The sequence below is a fragment of the Theropithecus gelada genome, chromosome 6 (genome assembly GCF_003255815.1).
Source record: "Theropithecus gelada isolate Dixy chromosome 6, Tgel_1.0, whole genome shotgun sequence".
NCBI classification, from domain to species: Eukaryota; Metazoa; Chordata; class Mammalia; order Primates; family Cercopithecidae; genus Theropithecus; species Theropithecus gelada.
Genome location: NC_037673.1, coordinates 73545553 through 73561231, shown reverse-complemented (window position 1 = coordinate 73561231; position 15679 = coordinate 73545553). Strand labels below are relative to the sequence as shown.

Sequence of the window (15679 nt, the reverse complement as noted above, 5' to 3'; positions counted from 1 at the left end):
CATTTTGATAAGTCACATGATGATATGCTCTTTTTGTTACATGTTCTTTCTTCACAGGAATGATATTCTAGTTGAGACGGCATTTTCATTCGGCACTTGCTTTCATTTACTTGCGACTTTTAAATTTTAGCTTCAAAACTAACATTTCTTCTATTTTTTTCCCCATCTTAGACATTGTTTACTCATTTGAGAAATGGAGAGAGGGGCAAATACTATTTCTTTCGTTTTTCAATAAGGAATGAAAATTAAAACTTAACTAGATGATTTGGAGTGTTCAGTGATAAAAATAATTACTTTGAAGATGAAAATTAGTGCCTTTTTAAGTGTATTAATAATGTATATTATTATGTGGTCCTTGAAGTTTCTGAGTATCAGCATAAGGGAAAAAGCAAGTGAAATTTAAATGATTTTAAAGTGTTACCTATGTATAATTTTATGTAATGCTTTTGTTCATGTATGTGCACTGTTGTAGGAGCTCTAACACTGTGTAAACTTTAAATGGTGATAAAATATATTTTATTTCAGTGGTACCTTCTTGTGGCTAAATGAATACTTCGAAAATATTTATTAGCACATTAACAATAAGCTATAGAATTTTGGTTGATTATAAGTTACTTGAAGGCAGCACTGTATCTGTCTTGGCTGTTATTTCCATTGCTTGGCACAGAATCGAATATATATTTAGAATTCTATACATACCTATTGAATGAATGATGAAATAAACAAAAACATTTTAGTAGAAACTTTAGTTTTGTTCTGTGATTTGAGAAAATTTAATGCAAAAAATAGTATAGATCAGAAAGATAAACTTTGACCCAATTGTATTTAATGCCCTACTCTTTGTTGGCCTTTAGTTATTTGTAATGCACTTAATTAATACAGTTTTCTTTTTAAAAGATTTACAAATTTTTTCTCAATCTCTAACCAAACTGTGAACAGTTCAGGCTTAGGGGCACTGTATTCTGGTTCATGGATATATACATTTTGTAAGTACAGTAGACCAAATAAGCAAATATCTGCTGGGGGAAGCCCTAATTATATGCAGATATGTTTTGAAATATTTATTTTCTCTACAAAACAGTAGAAAAAGTGAGTGAGTCCTTTCAACTCTAAAAAGAAAGAGCCTGGGAATGTCATTTATAGATTTTAGTGAATATCTTTGGCAAAGAAGTTTGATACAACCCAGTATAGAAACATAAAATATCTAGTACAATGCCTGTCACAAACTGTATCAGAAAAGGCTGACCTATCACAAGCCCATCAAAAATCTCTGAGCTCTGCATATATTGAGTATTTCTTTTTCTAAAGTAAACCTGTTTAGAAGTTATTTTCAAGAATATTTGTGGACTCTCTACCAAAGAGCCACTTTACGTTTTTATGTTAGCAAGAAGTTGTCAGGTTATAAAATAATTATATACCTTTAAATTTTCTTCTGACATTTATAATTTTTAAACACACAATAGTTTAAAATAAGGGTTTGCATAGTGGGTAAGAATACTTTATGCTAATTGAGACAAATGTTGATTCAGGAAAACATTTTGTATAACCATACAGAAGTTCAATTTGTTGATACCACTAAGCAGAGAAAAAAAATGTTTTGGAATATTAAGGACTACACAGATTTTTAAAACAGAACATGTGATAAATGAAATATTTGTTATTTTATAGGAGAAAGAAAAGAAAACAAAACAAGGTAGAACTCCTCTTACCAAAGATGTTTCACTTCTAGATTTGGATGATTGTAAGTATTGTAATTTAAAATATTTCTTCTGTGTTTAGTAAGAGTATTTTTTATTTGTATAGTACCTTTTATTTACATGTCCCAAAATATATCAATATTTATTGTGTAAGACTTATAGATGAATAATGCAAGAAAGTTTTGGAAATCAGTGATATTTGTTTATTTCATCTATTCAGCATATCACTTTATTATCACATGAACAAATATAGATGGCCAAATAAAAGTATACAAAATTCATTTTAAAATCTTTTGCTTTAGTAATTTATATGTGTTTTGTTAAATAGTCATCCATATCTTATAACTTCTACATTGTGAAATGTGGATTATGGGGATTGACACATCTAACTTAAGGAGGTAGAGGATTAAGGAAATGGAAAGGACATCACCATCTTCCACTTGGCACAATTTTAGTAGCAATGGAAAATAGGTTACAAAGCTTTTGGAGGCCAGTTTCGCTACACCTATCAGTCTTTTACCTGCAAAAAATCTTTGTCCCAGGAAATCTTAAGAATTCAGAATCCTACAAATATATTCACCCAAGTGTGCAGAGATGTATATATATTTATCACCTCCCGTTAAATCCTCCTGCATTGTGAGAGAGAGATAGTGGTACTTTGTTGCACTAGGAGAAGAGTAACAAGAAGTGAGATTTCATGAATATTAAACTACTGTCATTTTTTGATAGAGATTTTCTGTGCTGGGAGTGAGTTATGTTTTAGATTATCTCATTCTGTCATAGATCTGTTCTGCTTATATTGTTTACCTGCCCTGTCCCCAATAGCTATGGCATATACTTAATACAGGGAAATTAAAATATATAATACAGAGAAATAACAGAGAAACTAAAAATAAAATTGGAGTTAAATTTGAATCGTGTTTTACATATTAGCTAAGATTTTGAGGTTTGGTAACATCCAGTGTTGCTAAGGTTTGGAGAAACAGATGTACATGTTTTTGGTAGGAATATAAATAGGTACAGCTCTTTGGAGTCATTTTAGCAGTATCTATCAAAACTTAAATTGCACATATCCTTTCACATAGCTGTTCTTCCCCACCCCCCGAGACGGAATCTCACTTTGTTGCCCAGGCTGGAGTGCAGTGGCACTACCTTGGCTAACTGCAACCTCAGCCTTCTGGGTTCAGGCAATTCTCCTGCCTCAGCCTCCCGAGTAGCTGGGACTACAGGCACGTGCCACATCACGCCCATCTAATTTTTTGTATTTTTAGTAGAGACGGGGTTTCACTGTGTTAGCCAGGATGCTCTCGATCTCCTGACCTCGTGATCCACCTGCCTCAGCCTCCCAAAGTGCTGGGATTACAGGCGTGATCCACCACACCCCGCCGACATAGCAGTTCTTTTCCAGAAATTTATCCTACTGATAAACTACTGATAAAATCAGATCTTACTTCTTTCTTATTTTAAACCCTTGAATTTAATGGCTTAATTTTGCATTTAGATGAAAGCCCGTACTCCTTTCCCAGGTTTCTCAGACTGTGGATGATCTGACCCCTCTCTGCTTCTTATCCACATTTCATCCTACTTTGTTTTTATGCGTTTGTTACACATACCAGGCTCATTTCTGTCAAGGGCCTTTCTACTGCTGTTCCCCTGCTGAGAACAATTCCCCCAGATTTGGCAGGCTGATCCTTACTTCCCCAACTCAGAAGTCACCTACTCTTATACACTGTCTTGGCCCCTTTGAGCTGGCATAACAAAATACCTTAGACTGGATAATTTATAAACAGCAGAAATTAATTGTTCGTAGTTCTGGAGGCTGGGATGTCCAAGATCAAAGTGCCAGCATATTTGATAATTGGTGAGGGCTAGCTCTGCTTCAAAGATAGTGACTTCTGTTTCCTCATGTGACAGAAGGAGGAAACACCATCCCTTATATCCCTTTTATAAGGGCACCAAGACCATTCGTGAGGGTAGAACCCCCATAACCTAATTACCTATTAAAGGCCCCACCAGAGTCTGGATTAGGTTTCAATATGAATTTTGGAGAGACACAAATATTCAGACCATAGCACAAACCTTCACCTCTTATTCTTGTCTTCATGGCATTTTTCACTGTCTGAAATTACCTTAAAATTCTGGTATCTGATTATTGTCTCTTTCTCCTGACTAAGATATAAGTTCCATGAGGACAGGATCTCTCTCTGTCTTGCTCACTGCTATTCCTAGTGTATAGAGTGGCTCCTGCCAGTTAGTGGGCACCCAGTAAATTTTTCTTGAATTAATAAAACATATAAAGGCATATATAAAAATTTCATTGTGGCATTGTTCATTGGTTAGCTCCGGTGTCCTTGTGATGTAGGACTAACCTGGGAACAGACAAGAATAAGATTTTTTTTTTTTTTTTTTTTTTTTTTTTTTTGTGAGACAGAGTCTTGCTCTGTCGCCCAGGCTGGAGTGCAGTGGCTGGATCTCAGCTCACTGCAAGCTCCGCCTCCTGGGTTTACGCCATTCTCCTGCCTCAGCCTCCCAAGTAGCTGGGACTACAGGGACCCGCCACCTTGCCTGGCTAGTTTTTTGTATTTTTTGGTAGAGACGGGGTTTCACCGTGTTAGCCAGGATGGTCTCGATCTCCTGACCTCGTGATCCGCCCGTCTTGGCCTCACAAAGTGCTGGAATTACAGGCTTGAGCCACTGCGCCCGGCCAAGACTTTCATTTTATATTTTGTATCTTTCTGTGACATTTGAGTATCTTACACATGTATGTTTGTAACCTTCATAATTTTAAAGTTTAAAATTATAAAAGAATAACAGTAAAGTACATTTAAAAAGGAACAAAGAGTAAATGTTACAAGACACTAGAATATACTAATTACAACTTTTTCTTCTTATATTCAACTTTGGATTTCCTGGCAACTATGGTAAAAAAAGAAAAACCTATAAAATGATATAATTGTTATAGTTCCATTCTATAAAAAGTATATTTTTATATGTTGAGACACAAACTTTTTTAAAAAATCAAGTTTTTAAGAATTGAGATGAAAGTTTTTTTGAATTTTTAAGGGAACTTTGATCCCAACCCACATTTTTTAACTCAATATAGGATATAGTACTTCTCTTTGTTTTTAATACCCAAGTGCTCCTTTCTTTAAAAATCTTTCATAGTCCTGCATTTGTCAGAAATGACACTTGAAACTCTTGTTAACAAGTCAGTTCAGCCTACGTTTTCTGGATCGTCTGCTAAGTGCAAGGTACTTTGGTAGGTACTGTAATAGATAAATAGAATTTAGTCATTCCCTTCCAAAAACTAAAATCTAGTCAGAGACACAGATACCTGGACAAGTAACTATTGTATATGAGAGAAAAATAGAGATTCATAGTATAGTGAAGAAACAAAGAGGGAGATGAAAACCCCTCTTTAGGGTTTTCATTAACCCCAAATTTAAAAACTACAAAAACCTTGTGGAAGAACCATGATGTGAGCTTAGAGATAAAGACAAGCAGAGTGCCGACTTCATTATATGCCTCCTATTAGCCTACAGTAGTTTTCCATTGCCCATGGCATGCAGTTTGTTGCTCAGACACTAAAATGTCACTCTCCAGTGGCTTTAGTTCTCAACTGTGAGAATTAGATTAATCTTGAAAGAAGGCCAGATATATTCCCTGTGTTTTATCTAAGAGGCACATCATAATCCACACGGGTTGTTTGCTAGGTACACAGTACATACCAGGAAGACTGCAAGTACTGAATTTATTCATTTCTTCATTCAGGAAATGTTAATTGAGTACTTGCTATGATCTTTATAATCTGCTACATACTGGAGATTTCTAAATGAATACAATATTGTCCCTACCCAAGGAGCGCTCAAAGAGTAATGGGAAAAACAGATAAATTGGCAATTAGATTGCCTCATTATAGATGAAATGAGGAGAAATGCACAAAATACTGTTTGGTATCAAGGTACCTAATCCACCTAGCAGTATCAAAATTTATCTTTTGAGTTGAGTTTAAGAAAGCATCAGTTGGCTGAGCATGGTGGCTCACACCTGTAATACCAGCACTTTGGGGAGCCTAGGTGGTCACATCACCTGAGGCCAAGAGATCGATACCAGCCTGGCCAACATGGTGAAACCCCATCTCTACTAAAAATACAAAAATTAGGCAGGTGTCGTGGCGCACGCCTGTAATCCCAGTTACTCAGGAGGCTGTGGCAGGAGAATTGCTTAAACCTGGTAAGCAGAGGTTCCAGTGAGCCAAGATCGCGTGACTGTACTCTAGCCTGGGTGACAGAGCAATGCTCCATCTCAAAAAAAGAAAAAAAGCATCAGTCAAGCAGTTGGAGGCATGAGGGGAGGGTATACTAGGCAGAATAAAGGCGTGGAGGAGGGAAAGAGCTTGCTACTATCAGAATCAATGATTGTCTCTCTCTTAAGGCAGCAACCCTAGTAATAGACTGACTCTATTACAAAGTAATTTGGTTATTTCTCTTACTATTTCCCCTATTGTATCTGTTGAGGGGATGTTATCATGAGCACAGAGATTAGTCCTATGCTTTTAATCAGTTTAGTAGTTTCTTTGTGTCTCATTTTATTCATTTGTAATTTTTTTTAAAGACTGTAAAACTTCTATAGTTTCTTTAGATCATTAAGTTATATGACTCTGTTTCATGGGAGTCAGTTAACAATACATGAGAAAAATATTTGTTCTAGGATAATATATGACCTAACAGTCTTTTGTTAGACTTAGAGATATCAATATGCTTTCTATGTTTCAGGCATATTTTATATTCCTGGAAATTACAATATATTTTAGGGCCCCATACCATGTGCTCTCAGTAGGACAATCATAAATCAGTCATCATATTCTAGTGTTCTTTTATAGGAAATGTAAACCTATGTCATTACATTGTTAGTGCAAGTGACAGTGAAGTATTTAAAAAATCTCTGTCAGCCAACAATAATCATACTTCAAATAAGCCTTATGATATGTGATATCACATTGTTAAGTGAATTGTGGTCAAGGCAGTAGAGTGGAGTTGCTGAAAGGACAGTGGAGCAAGCTGTCTGAGTTTCAATCCCAGCTCTGTTACTCACTAGTTGTGTCATCTTGGGCAATTTACTTAACCTCTCTATGCTTTAGCTGCTTTGTCTATAAAATTGAGATGCTTTGTCTATAAAATACTTTTGGGAGTCATTTAATTCTCAAAGGATGAAATGAGTTGATATATGTAAAAGCATTTAGAACTGTGCCTGACACATGATAGGCATTACTGGGGTTAGTAATGATGCTGGTGCTGATGATGCCAATGATACAGATGATGCAGCAAATTACAAATTAACAACATATTAAGCCATTATATATTCAGTTTTTCTTATTCTTAAATCTTAAGGCAATGCTTTGATCAGAAGAATAATTGCATAATTATTATATTAGATCTACTTTTAGAAAAGAAAATATTTTATAGAAAGTTTTTAAAACAAAAAGAAGAAAATAAAATTAACTTGTAATCCAAACACCCCAGGTTAACATTCTGACATATCAGTTTAGATTCTCTTCATATGCAAATCCCCCCCTCCAAATTGGATTGTACTGAGAAACTGTTTTATCACTTGCTTTTTCCTCTGTTTAAAGTACGTGTTCTTAGCCGGGGTGGTGGCTCATGTCTATAATCTAGCACTTTGGAGGCCAAGGCAGGAGGATTGCTTAAGCCCAGGAGGTCAAGGCTGTGGTGAGCTGTGATTGTGCCATCGCACTCCAGCCTAAGTGACAGAGCAAGACCCTGTTTCCAAAAAAAAACACAAAACCTACGTTCTTTATAACTGCATGGTTGTCCTGTATCCTGTTATAATAAATTCTGTTTAACAGATTTACTATTGTTGGGAATTTAGCTGGTTTCCATTTTTTTGCTATCATAATTAGTGAGGTAACATTCATCATTGTGAATATATATTTCAATATCTCTGTAACTGTTTCCTTAAGATAAATTTCCAGGAATAGTATTGCTGGAACAAATACTTTGAAGAATTTGTTTGTCCAAAATTGACTTCTAGGCTTGGCATGGTGGCTCATGCCTGTAATCCCAGCTACATGGGAGGCTGAGACAGGAGGATTGCTTGAAGCTGGGAGTTTGAGACCAGCCTGGACAACAAAGTGAGACTCCTGTCTCTACAAAAAGATAGAAAAATAAGCGGGGCATGGTGGCATACACCTGTAATACTAGCTACTCAGGAGACTGAGGCAGGAGGATCACTTGAGTCCAGAAATTCAAGGCTGCACTGAGCTGTGATGATGCCACTCCACTCCAGCCTGGGAGACAGATAAACTCCTCAAAAATAAGTAAATAAAATCGCCTTTCAGAAAGCTTGTACCAGCTTACACAGTATCAATATGAGGGTGCTATATTCCTTGTACCTTCACCAATGCTAGATTTTGTATTTTAAAATTACCTTTTCTAATTTGACAGGTGGACATGATATTTCATTTTAACTTGTATGCTACGACATTTTTTTAAAAACCCTATAGAGTCACTTTGTTTTTACACATTACTAATTAAATACTTCAGCACGGTCAACTAGCCTCAGAATTCACTTTAGGATAAGCTTTCAATGCCAACTTTCATCTCGCCATACCTGCAAACAGATGCATAATCATCTCTTTAATACCAGAGCACACATCTTCTGAAATGATATTAAAACCCATCCTTTTTTTAAAAAAAAGAGCAGAACTTGCTTGTGGTGTGAATTTTCTTCTCTTGTCTCTTGGTAGTATTTCGCCAAGCCACCGTTGAAATCAGAGGCTGTTTCTTATTCAGTTTTTTATTCCTTACATGGGCATTCTAATATTTTGAAAGGATGGATGGTGGGTTGGTGGGTAGACAGGTATACAAAGAAATGAACAAACATGCATTTAGAACTTACCTGAAAAGTTACTTGTTGCATTGGAAGGCAATATATTATGATCCAAGTTAGAAGAAGCAGTTTCTAATTCTATAGTGGTTCTACCATTCACTTTTTTAATGACCTTGTCAATATTAGTCTCCCTGTGGCTCAGTTTCCAGTGTCTTCAATATTAAATGCTCTTTTTAAGCCTTCAGATTGCCATTGCCTCACTTCGTTCCTAAATTATTTTAAACTCTTCCGTACTCCCAACCCTGCCTTCAGTCTGTGCATTGTACTGCCATCTGATTGACCATCCTGCAGGACCATATTCATTGTCATTCCTCTGTTTGATCGATTTTTGACTGTTCCCCTTGGTCAAAAGGATAAATCCAGTCCCCTTAGTTTTTCAATTTCCCACCTCCCAGTCTTTGTTTATAGCATTCTGTTATCCAACAATTAACTGGCTTCTTTCTTTCCTCTTGTTCAAATCCCACCCTTACTTAAAAATTGGACTTCATTCCCTCCTATTCATGAAGCCTCCTCTTCCACTCCATCTCCAGTGATCCTTGTTTTCCCCCGACTCTGTGACATTTCCTAACTCTAAAGGGGTTTTCAGTGTGGGTCTAAGGAAGGCTGGGGATTTGAAGCTGTGCTTCAGCCGTACTAAGTGAGCACGGGGAAGACCAAGAGCTCCACTACCTCCCCATCCAACCTCCAGGCTGCTTTTTAAATTATATATGTTGAGATTTTATTTAGTGTTTCCTTTGAATTTTTTCTTCTTTGGCCATATCATTTATGGACTGTATTGTTTCTTTTTAATTTTTTTTTCAGATATGTGTATCTCTTTTTCTTAATTAGGTTTTGTTACTTAAGGATCTTGAACTTTTTGTCTCTCACTTGCTACCTTGCAGAAGAAATATTTGTTGTTAACTTTATGGATTAATATTTGTTCTGCCTTGTTCACTGGATATTGTGAGACTAAAATGAGAAAAAGATGCTTTGAAAATTACTGTCGCACCTGGGTGTCATGGCACACACCTGTAGTCCCAGCAATTTGGGAGGCCAAAGTAGGAGGATTGCCTGAGCCTAGGAATTAGAGACCAGCCTGGGCAACATGGGGAGACCCTATCTCTTTAAAAAAAATGCTGGGTGTGGTGGCATGCACTTACTTAGGAGGCTGAGATTGCTTGGGCCCAGGAAGGGATTGCACCACTTAGGAGGCTGAGATTGCTTGGGCCCAGGAAGGGATTGCACCACTTAGGAGGCTGAGATTGCTTGGGCCCAGGAAGGGATTGCACCACTTTACTCCAGCCTGGGCAACAGAGCAAGACCCTATCTCCAAAAATAAAAAATGTCAAATTAAGTAAATGTTACTCCCTTTAGAATATTATTTTGGAGTGAGAACTTGTTGGAAGCTAAAACTTGACCACGTTTTAATGTATTTTATTCAAATGGTTTAGAAGCACCAAAAATTAATGTTATTGTCTGTTCACACAGACTAGCAGATATGCAAACATATAAAGACACAAATTTGTATTACATGAGAAGTACAGTTATAGAAGTTTGCCCAGGTATATCTGTGGAACAAAGAAGGCACATATAAGTTGTTTGCAGGTGAGCCAGAGAGTGTTTTCCTTTTAAAGGGTAGCTTGCCAGATCAAAGTTGCAAGATGGGCAAGGCAGAGAAGTAGGCAAACAGAGTAGAATATAAAAGGCTCCAAGACATAGAACAAGATCTTGGGAACTATTATCCCATAGAGCTAGCACATAACAGTGCTGAAATTGGAGATAAGCTGGCCCTGAATAGTCCAGTATGGTGTCCACAAGCCACATGTAATTACTTAAATTAGTCAAAATTTAAAATGCATTTATTTAGTCATACTAGCCACATATCAAGAAGATGTTAGGCATATGTGGCTAGTGGCCACTTTATTAGATGTAGAACATTTCCGTTATCATAGGAAGTGCTATTAGACAGGACTGGGGCAGACCATAGAGGACTTTGTGAACTTAATTGAGGAGTTGGGCTTTTATCTTGTAGGCAGTTACGAGCCTTCGAAGAGTCTTAAGCAGGGAAGTAACATGATCAGACTTGGATTTTTAGATTTCCAAACTTACAGTATCAGTTCTCAAGTATATAGCAGGTTTAGAATCAGTCAGACATTTCCATCTAGCACATAGCTTTTGCTGAAAAAGTATAATTACAAGGGAATTAGGTAGCCTGGACCCCGAATTAGAGTAGAGAATAAAATAGATACAGGATTTAAACATCTTTCAAGACTTCTAATTCCACTGGAGCATTCTCTTGGAAGCGATGGTTATTCTTTTGATAGTCTGGGGAAAAAAATGCTTCTTTACCTTTTTAGGGAGATTACTGGGTGATAAATGTTAGTGATAATGTTATGTGAAAAAATTTTCACAAACTATTACTCAAGATATTTATATCTTTATTTTGTTATAGGATTTACCATTATGTTTTGAAAGCTAAGACTAATAACTGCCATGACTTGATAATAACTTGACTAAATCAAGATGTTAAATAGAATTGTCATAGATTTATTAATCAAAGTAATTTAATTAGATTTACTAACAAAATAAAAATGTTGCTTTTAATAATTTGAATTAAATGTTCATGCACATTTACTAATTTGGGCCTTTTCTTACAGTTAACCCAGTATCCACTCCAGTTGCACTTCCCATACCAGCTCTTTCTCCAAGTTTGATGGCTGATCTTGAAGGTTTAAACTTGTCAACTTCCTCTTCAGTCATCAGTGTAAGTTATTTTTAAAATACACCAGCTCAGTTTTCTTATGTTGCCATTGTATCTTTTTTATTAAAATGTAAATACTCGAAGTGGATTCTTAGTTTGGAACAGATTCTTCTCTAAGAACAAGCCCAATGTAGCTAAGACCTTTTAATTTTTTAAATAATTTACTCAAACCATTGTCTTCTCAGTTTTTTTCCCTTGTCCACACTTAATTATCATCTGTATGTTTTTCTCTGGTATTGTAACATATGTGTAACATACAAAGGTTTTTCACCACATTGACCCAGTACATACACCTGAACTGTGCCACAAAAAGTTGTCTACATTAACAGACTTTCGTTTCCGTAATCATTTTATTCCTACCATGCTATTTTTTCATAGACTATTAAAAACTCATGACTGTTTTTATTTAAAAGTTCAAGATAACTTTTTTCTTTGTTTTATTTTTGTACATTTATTTACATGTGTTGGTGTCTTTAAAATTATTCTGTAATGTTATTTGTAGAATGTGATGTGAAGTGAGGCTAGAACCTACCTGTCACAAAATAATGCAAAAACCATCAACTTACCATGGTATTTGAAGCTACCACAACTTTTTATTGTGTTAGCATATTATATCCACTAACCTTTCACTGTAAATCAAGCATGCTGCCTAAGATATATAATCTGTTGATATGCTTGACCTCTTGTTAATTTGTTGTCAGAAATCTGACAGACTAAGAGACAGAATAGTGAGCTTTGATGGGCACAGGTAGCTTCAGTAGATCTGGTTCTCAGGGCTGGCAGGGTACTACAGGGTATGTAACTGATCATCTGAACTGCCTGGGAGCATAGAGCTGCTTCTGCCAAAAGTGGGAGAAAGAAGTGCCTAATTCTTGTGTGTTATTATGGAAAAAAATTCCTCCATCAAAGCAAGTGTGCTATCAGGGCTATGCAGTGAAATACTGAAAAAAGCTATCTGCATTTCCGTTCAACATTGGTCACCTTGCTTAGAAAGTACAGGTGAAAAGTTTTAAGCTACAATGTTCTCTTTAAGCATAGAATGAGATTATCTCTTAACCACTCAGAAATGAATAAGAATGGTATTTGCGATTTTAATTTGTCCTTGTTTCTAAAAGGAAAAGGCACATTAAAAGATATGAAGGGGGAAGCATTGAAAATAAGCAGTTAAGTCTTTCATTTATTCAGGTAATAAATATTTATTGAGCATTTGTGGTAGGCTCTAAAGAAAAAGTGTTAATCAAAAAATCAATAGTGAATCAGTTAATACCTTGAATGGAACAGGAGGTCCCTAAAACCTTGGTTAGCAGTAACGTAGTGAATAAATAATAACTTGGGCTCTGATATCAGATGTCCAGGGTGCAAACCCCTGCTTTGCCACTTAATAGCTATGTGACTGTGGGCAAATTGGTACTCTTAAACCTCCTTTTCCTATGAGAATACTGTCCACCTCATAGGATTGTTATGAGATTAATGAAATAATATATGCAAAGCTCTTAGAACAGTGACTGACACATTGTCATTACTCAGTAAATATTAATGAATATTCTCCAAAGTGATATATGTGATAATGGACCTGAGTGTAGACTCTTCTACTTTATTAACTATAAGAAGAAAGCAGTTGAGATTAGAAAAGCTTGTAGTAAATTTTCATTCATCACAAAGTAATTGACAGACTCACCCTTTTATACTAAGGAAAATGTTTATTGAGATGGTCTCTTCAAAGGAAAGAAAACCACTCCATCTAAAGTTGGGCAAAAAACGACCGCCAGTTGACACGGCTGAGTGAAGCAGGACCACAACACTCACTCCCCAAAAGCTAACCAAATGATCAAACAAGTAGTGCTAAAAAGAATGACAACCAGAAGTTCACCAGCAACAATAAAATAAGGACAGGAATAGAACTTTAAACAAAGAAAATGCTAGAACTCTGAGAAATGGAACCTGTAGAAATAAACTGAATATTCTGCTGCAGAATGGCATGGCTCCTAGTAGCACATCCAGCCCTCAAAACAGTACTGAGAAAAGAAGATGAATCAACCAGAGTTTAATCTTCCTCATTATGTGTCTGAATTTGGAAAGAAGTGGATGGAAGACATCAGAGGAAAATAAGGAAAACCCCTCAAGAATTACAACTCCCATATAATGCTGTGAGATCTCAATAAATCTAGGAGCTTTTTTGGATCCTGAAATGAGTTCATAGATGATAGAGTACATCTATAATTTTAAAGTCAACATGTTGTCCTAGTTGAATAGAAAAAATAAAAGTAACATATAGTAAACTAGTATTTTCAATGATATGTAACTGTTTGACCATGACTACACTAGAAGTAGTTAAATGATGCTGGCACTCATATATAGAACTCATGAATGTGAGAACTATATGTGCAGATTTATATAGGTGTGTTGTTCGGCAACTCAAATGCTATGGGTTGCGGTATTGCCATCAATGACATAGTTTTCCAAACACTGAACAGTTTTTCTGCACCAAAGTAGTTGCATTCCTGGAAAACTGAACCTGTTAAAATCTTGCCAAAGAGAAGAAAAACTTCGTATTTTGTGTGAAATGTTCTAGGATCAAGTAATTTTAAGCACGTTTTCACCTCACGAATGTTTAACAAGACATTTGAATGTTAATAGTTTCATTTTCTCATAGTAGGAAACAGAGCTTTTGTGAGGGACATGGTACAGTCTGTATCGTCAGGATCTGCCCTATTCATTACCACGAACATCTAGCATTCCTGGCCTTCACTCCTTAAAGCTAGCGGCATCCTTTACTGTCCCTCCCTCCAGTCGTGTCCTAGCTGCAAACGTCAAAGCATTATGTAGCGGTGAGAAGCACAGGCTCTTGATTCAGACTCCCTGTGTTCAAATCAGAGTTCTTCACTTTACAAATTAGAGACTTTGGGCAAGTCAGTTCCCCTTCCAGTGCCTCTATTGTTTTCATCTGTAAAATGATCATGCTACCTACCTCATAGGATTGTTGTTGGTATTAAATGATTAACAAACATGAAATGTTTATAACAGTAACTGATACGTACTAATAACTATTTCCTGTTATCATTTTCATTACATGTATATCATTAGTGCAACTTTATAAAGGAAATGAACTGTGACCCAAGAAAACTGTGTTTTCTTCTTACTATTAAGGCTGTACATAGATATGCTGAAACATGAAAATTACTATGGATTCTACTTTAAAGAAAAAAGAGTGGGGATACTGCTGATTGTTGAAACCAAGGAAAGGGTGATTCAAAGTAATAGAATCAGTAGCTGTAAAAATTGTGGTCGTATGATTGAGTATAAATGATAAAAATAAGAAACGAAAACTAGAAGGTGAGGAACGATGACAGGATGCATGGTAATTATTTTTTCAATGTAGGAAAACACTCAGTAATATGCAAAATTGAAACCACTTTTGTTTTTGTTTTTAATGAAATGCAGACCTCTTAATGATTTGTATATACTCAAAGAACATTTATCTGATGTTTTGGAGGGTTTTTTATTTTTTGGTTTTAATTCCATTTCTTTTTCTTCAAAGTAAGATTATAGTCCCATTCTAAGGGATAATTTGTCTGTTTCTCTGTATATCTGTCAGTGGGTACAGAAGTGTCATGTTCACTATGGTTAACAGTTGCTTTAGATGGAATGGTTTTGGAATGACTTGTTGATTGTTTTGGTACTTTTCTGTAATGTTTAAATGTTTTATAATTTATAATAAATGATAACTTTTTAAAACAAATTATTACTATAAAAATGAACAAAAGGACAAAAACCAGAAAAATTAATTTATGATATAACAAATCAGAATAGTGCTTACTCCTAGGAGAATTAGTGCTTATAAGGAAAAACAAGAGTAGCTTTTCGGGTGCTGATAATGTTCTGTCTTTTGATCTGGGAGCTGTTACATGGGTGTATTCAGTTTATGAAAAAAATCATTGAGCTTTTCACTTAAGATATGTATACTTTATGTATATTGTACTTCAATAAAACATTTTTAAAAGCGGACAAACGATATAAACACATTATTTATAGAGGAGGAAATATAGATGATGATAATATGTGAAAAAGGTTCAGTGGTAGTAATGAATAAATGTAGATTTAAAGAACCATCTTGCCTGTAACATTAGCAAAAATCACAAAAACCAACATCTGTTGTTGCTGAGGTATGCAATGAAGCAGGCATTATACACTGCTCCACTGGTAAAAGTATAAATTATTACATCATTCTGGATGGCAATTGGGCCATCTGTATAAAAAGCCATCAAAATATGTATACCTTTTGACCAGGTAATCTCATGTCTAGATTCTTCTTCTAAGGAAATAATTAGAATTA

At 35.7% G+C, this 15679-nt stretch overlaps 1 protein-coding gene across 2 annotated transcripts in view; it reads left to right on the top strand.

Moving 5' to 3' along the window:
• Positions 1 to 15679, top strand: part of AP3B1 (adaptor related protein complex 3 subunit beta 1) — a 303905-nt gene that overhangs the window by 203009 nt on the left and 85217 nt on the right. For both annotated transcript variants that reach the window (XM_025387269.1, XM_025387270.1), the window contains exons 21-22: positions 1669 to 1741; positions 11243 to 11349. In XM_025387269.1, the coding sequence (XP_025243054.1) occupies positions 1669 to 1741; positions 11243 to 11349 (180 nt within the window). The remainder of the gene's footprint in view (positions 1 to 1668; positions 1742 to 11242; positions 11350 to 15679) is intronic.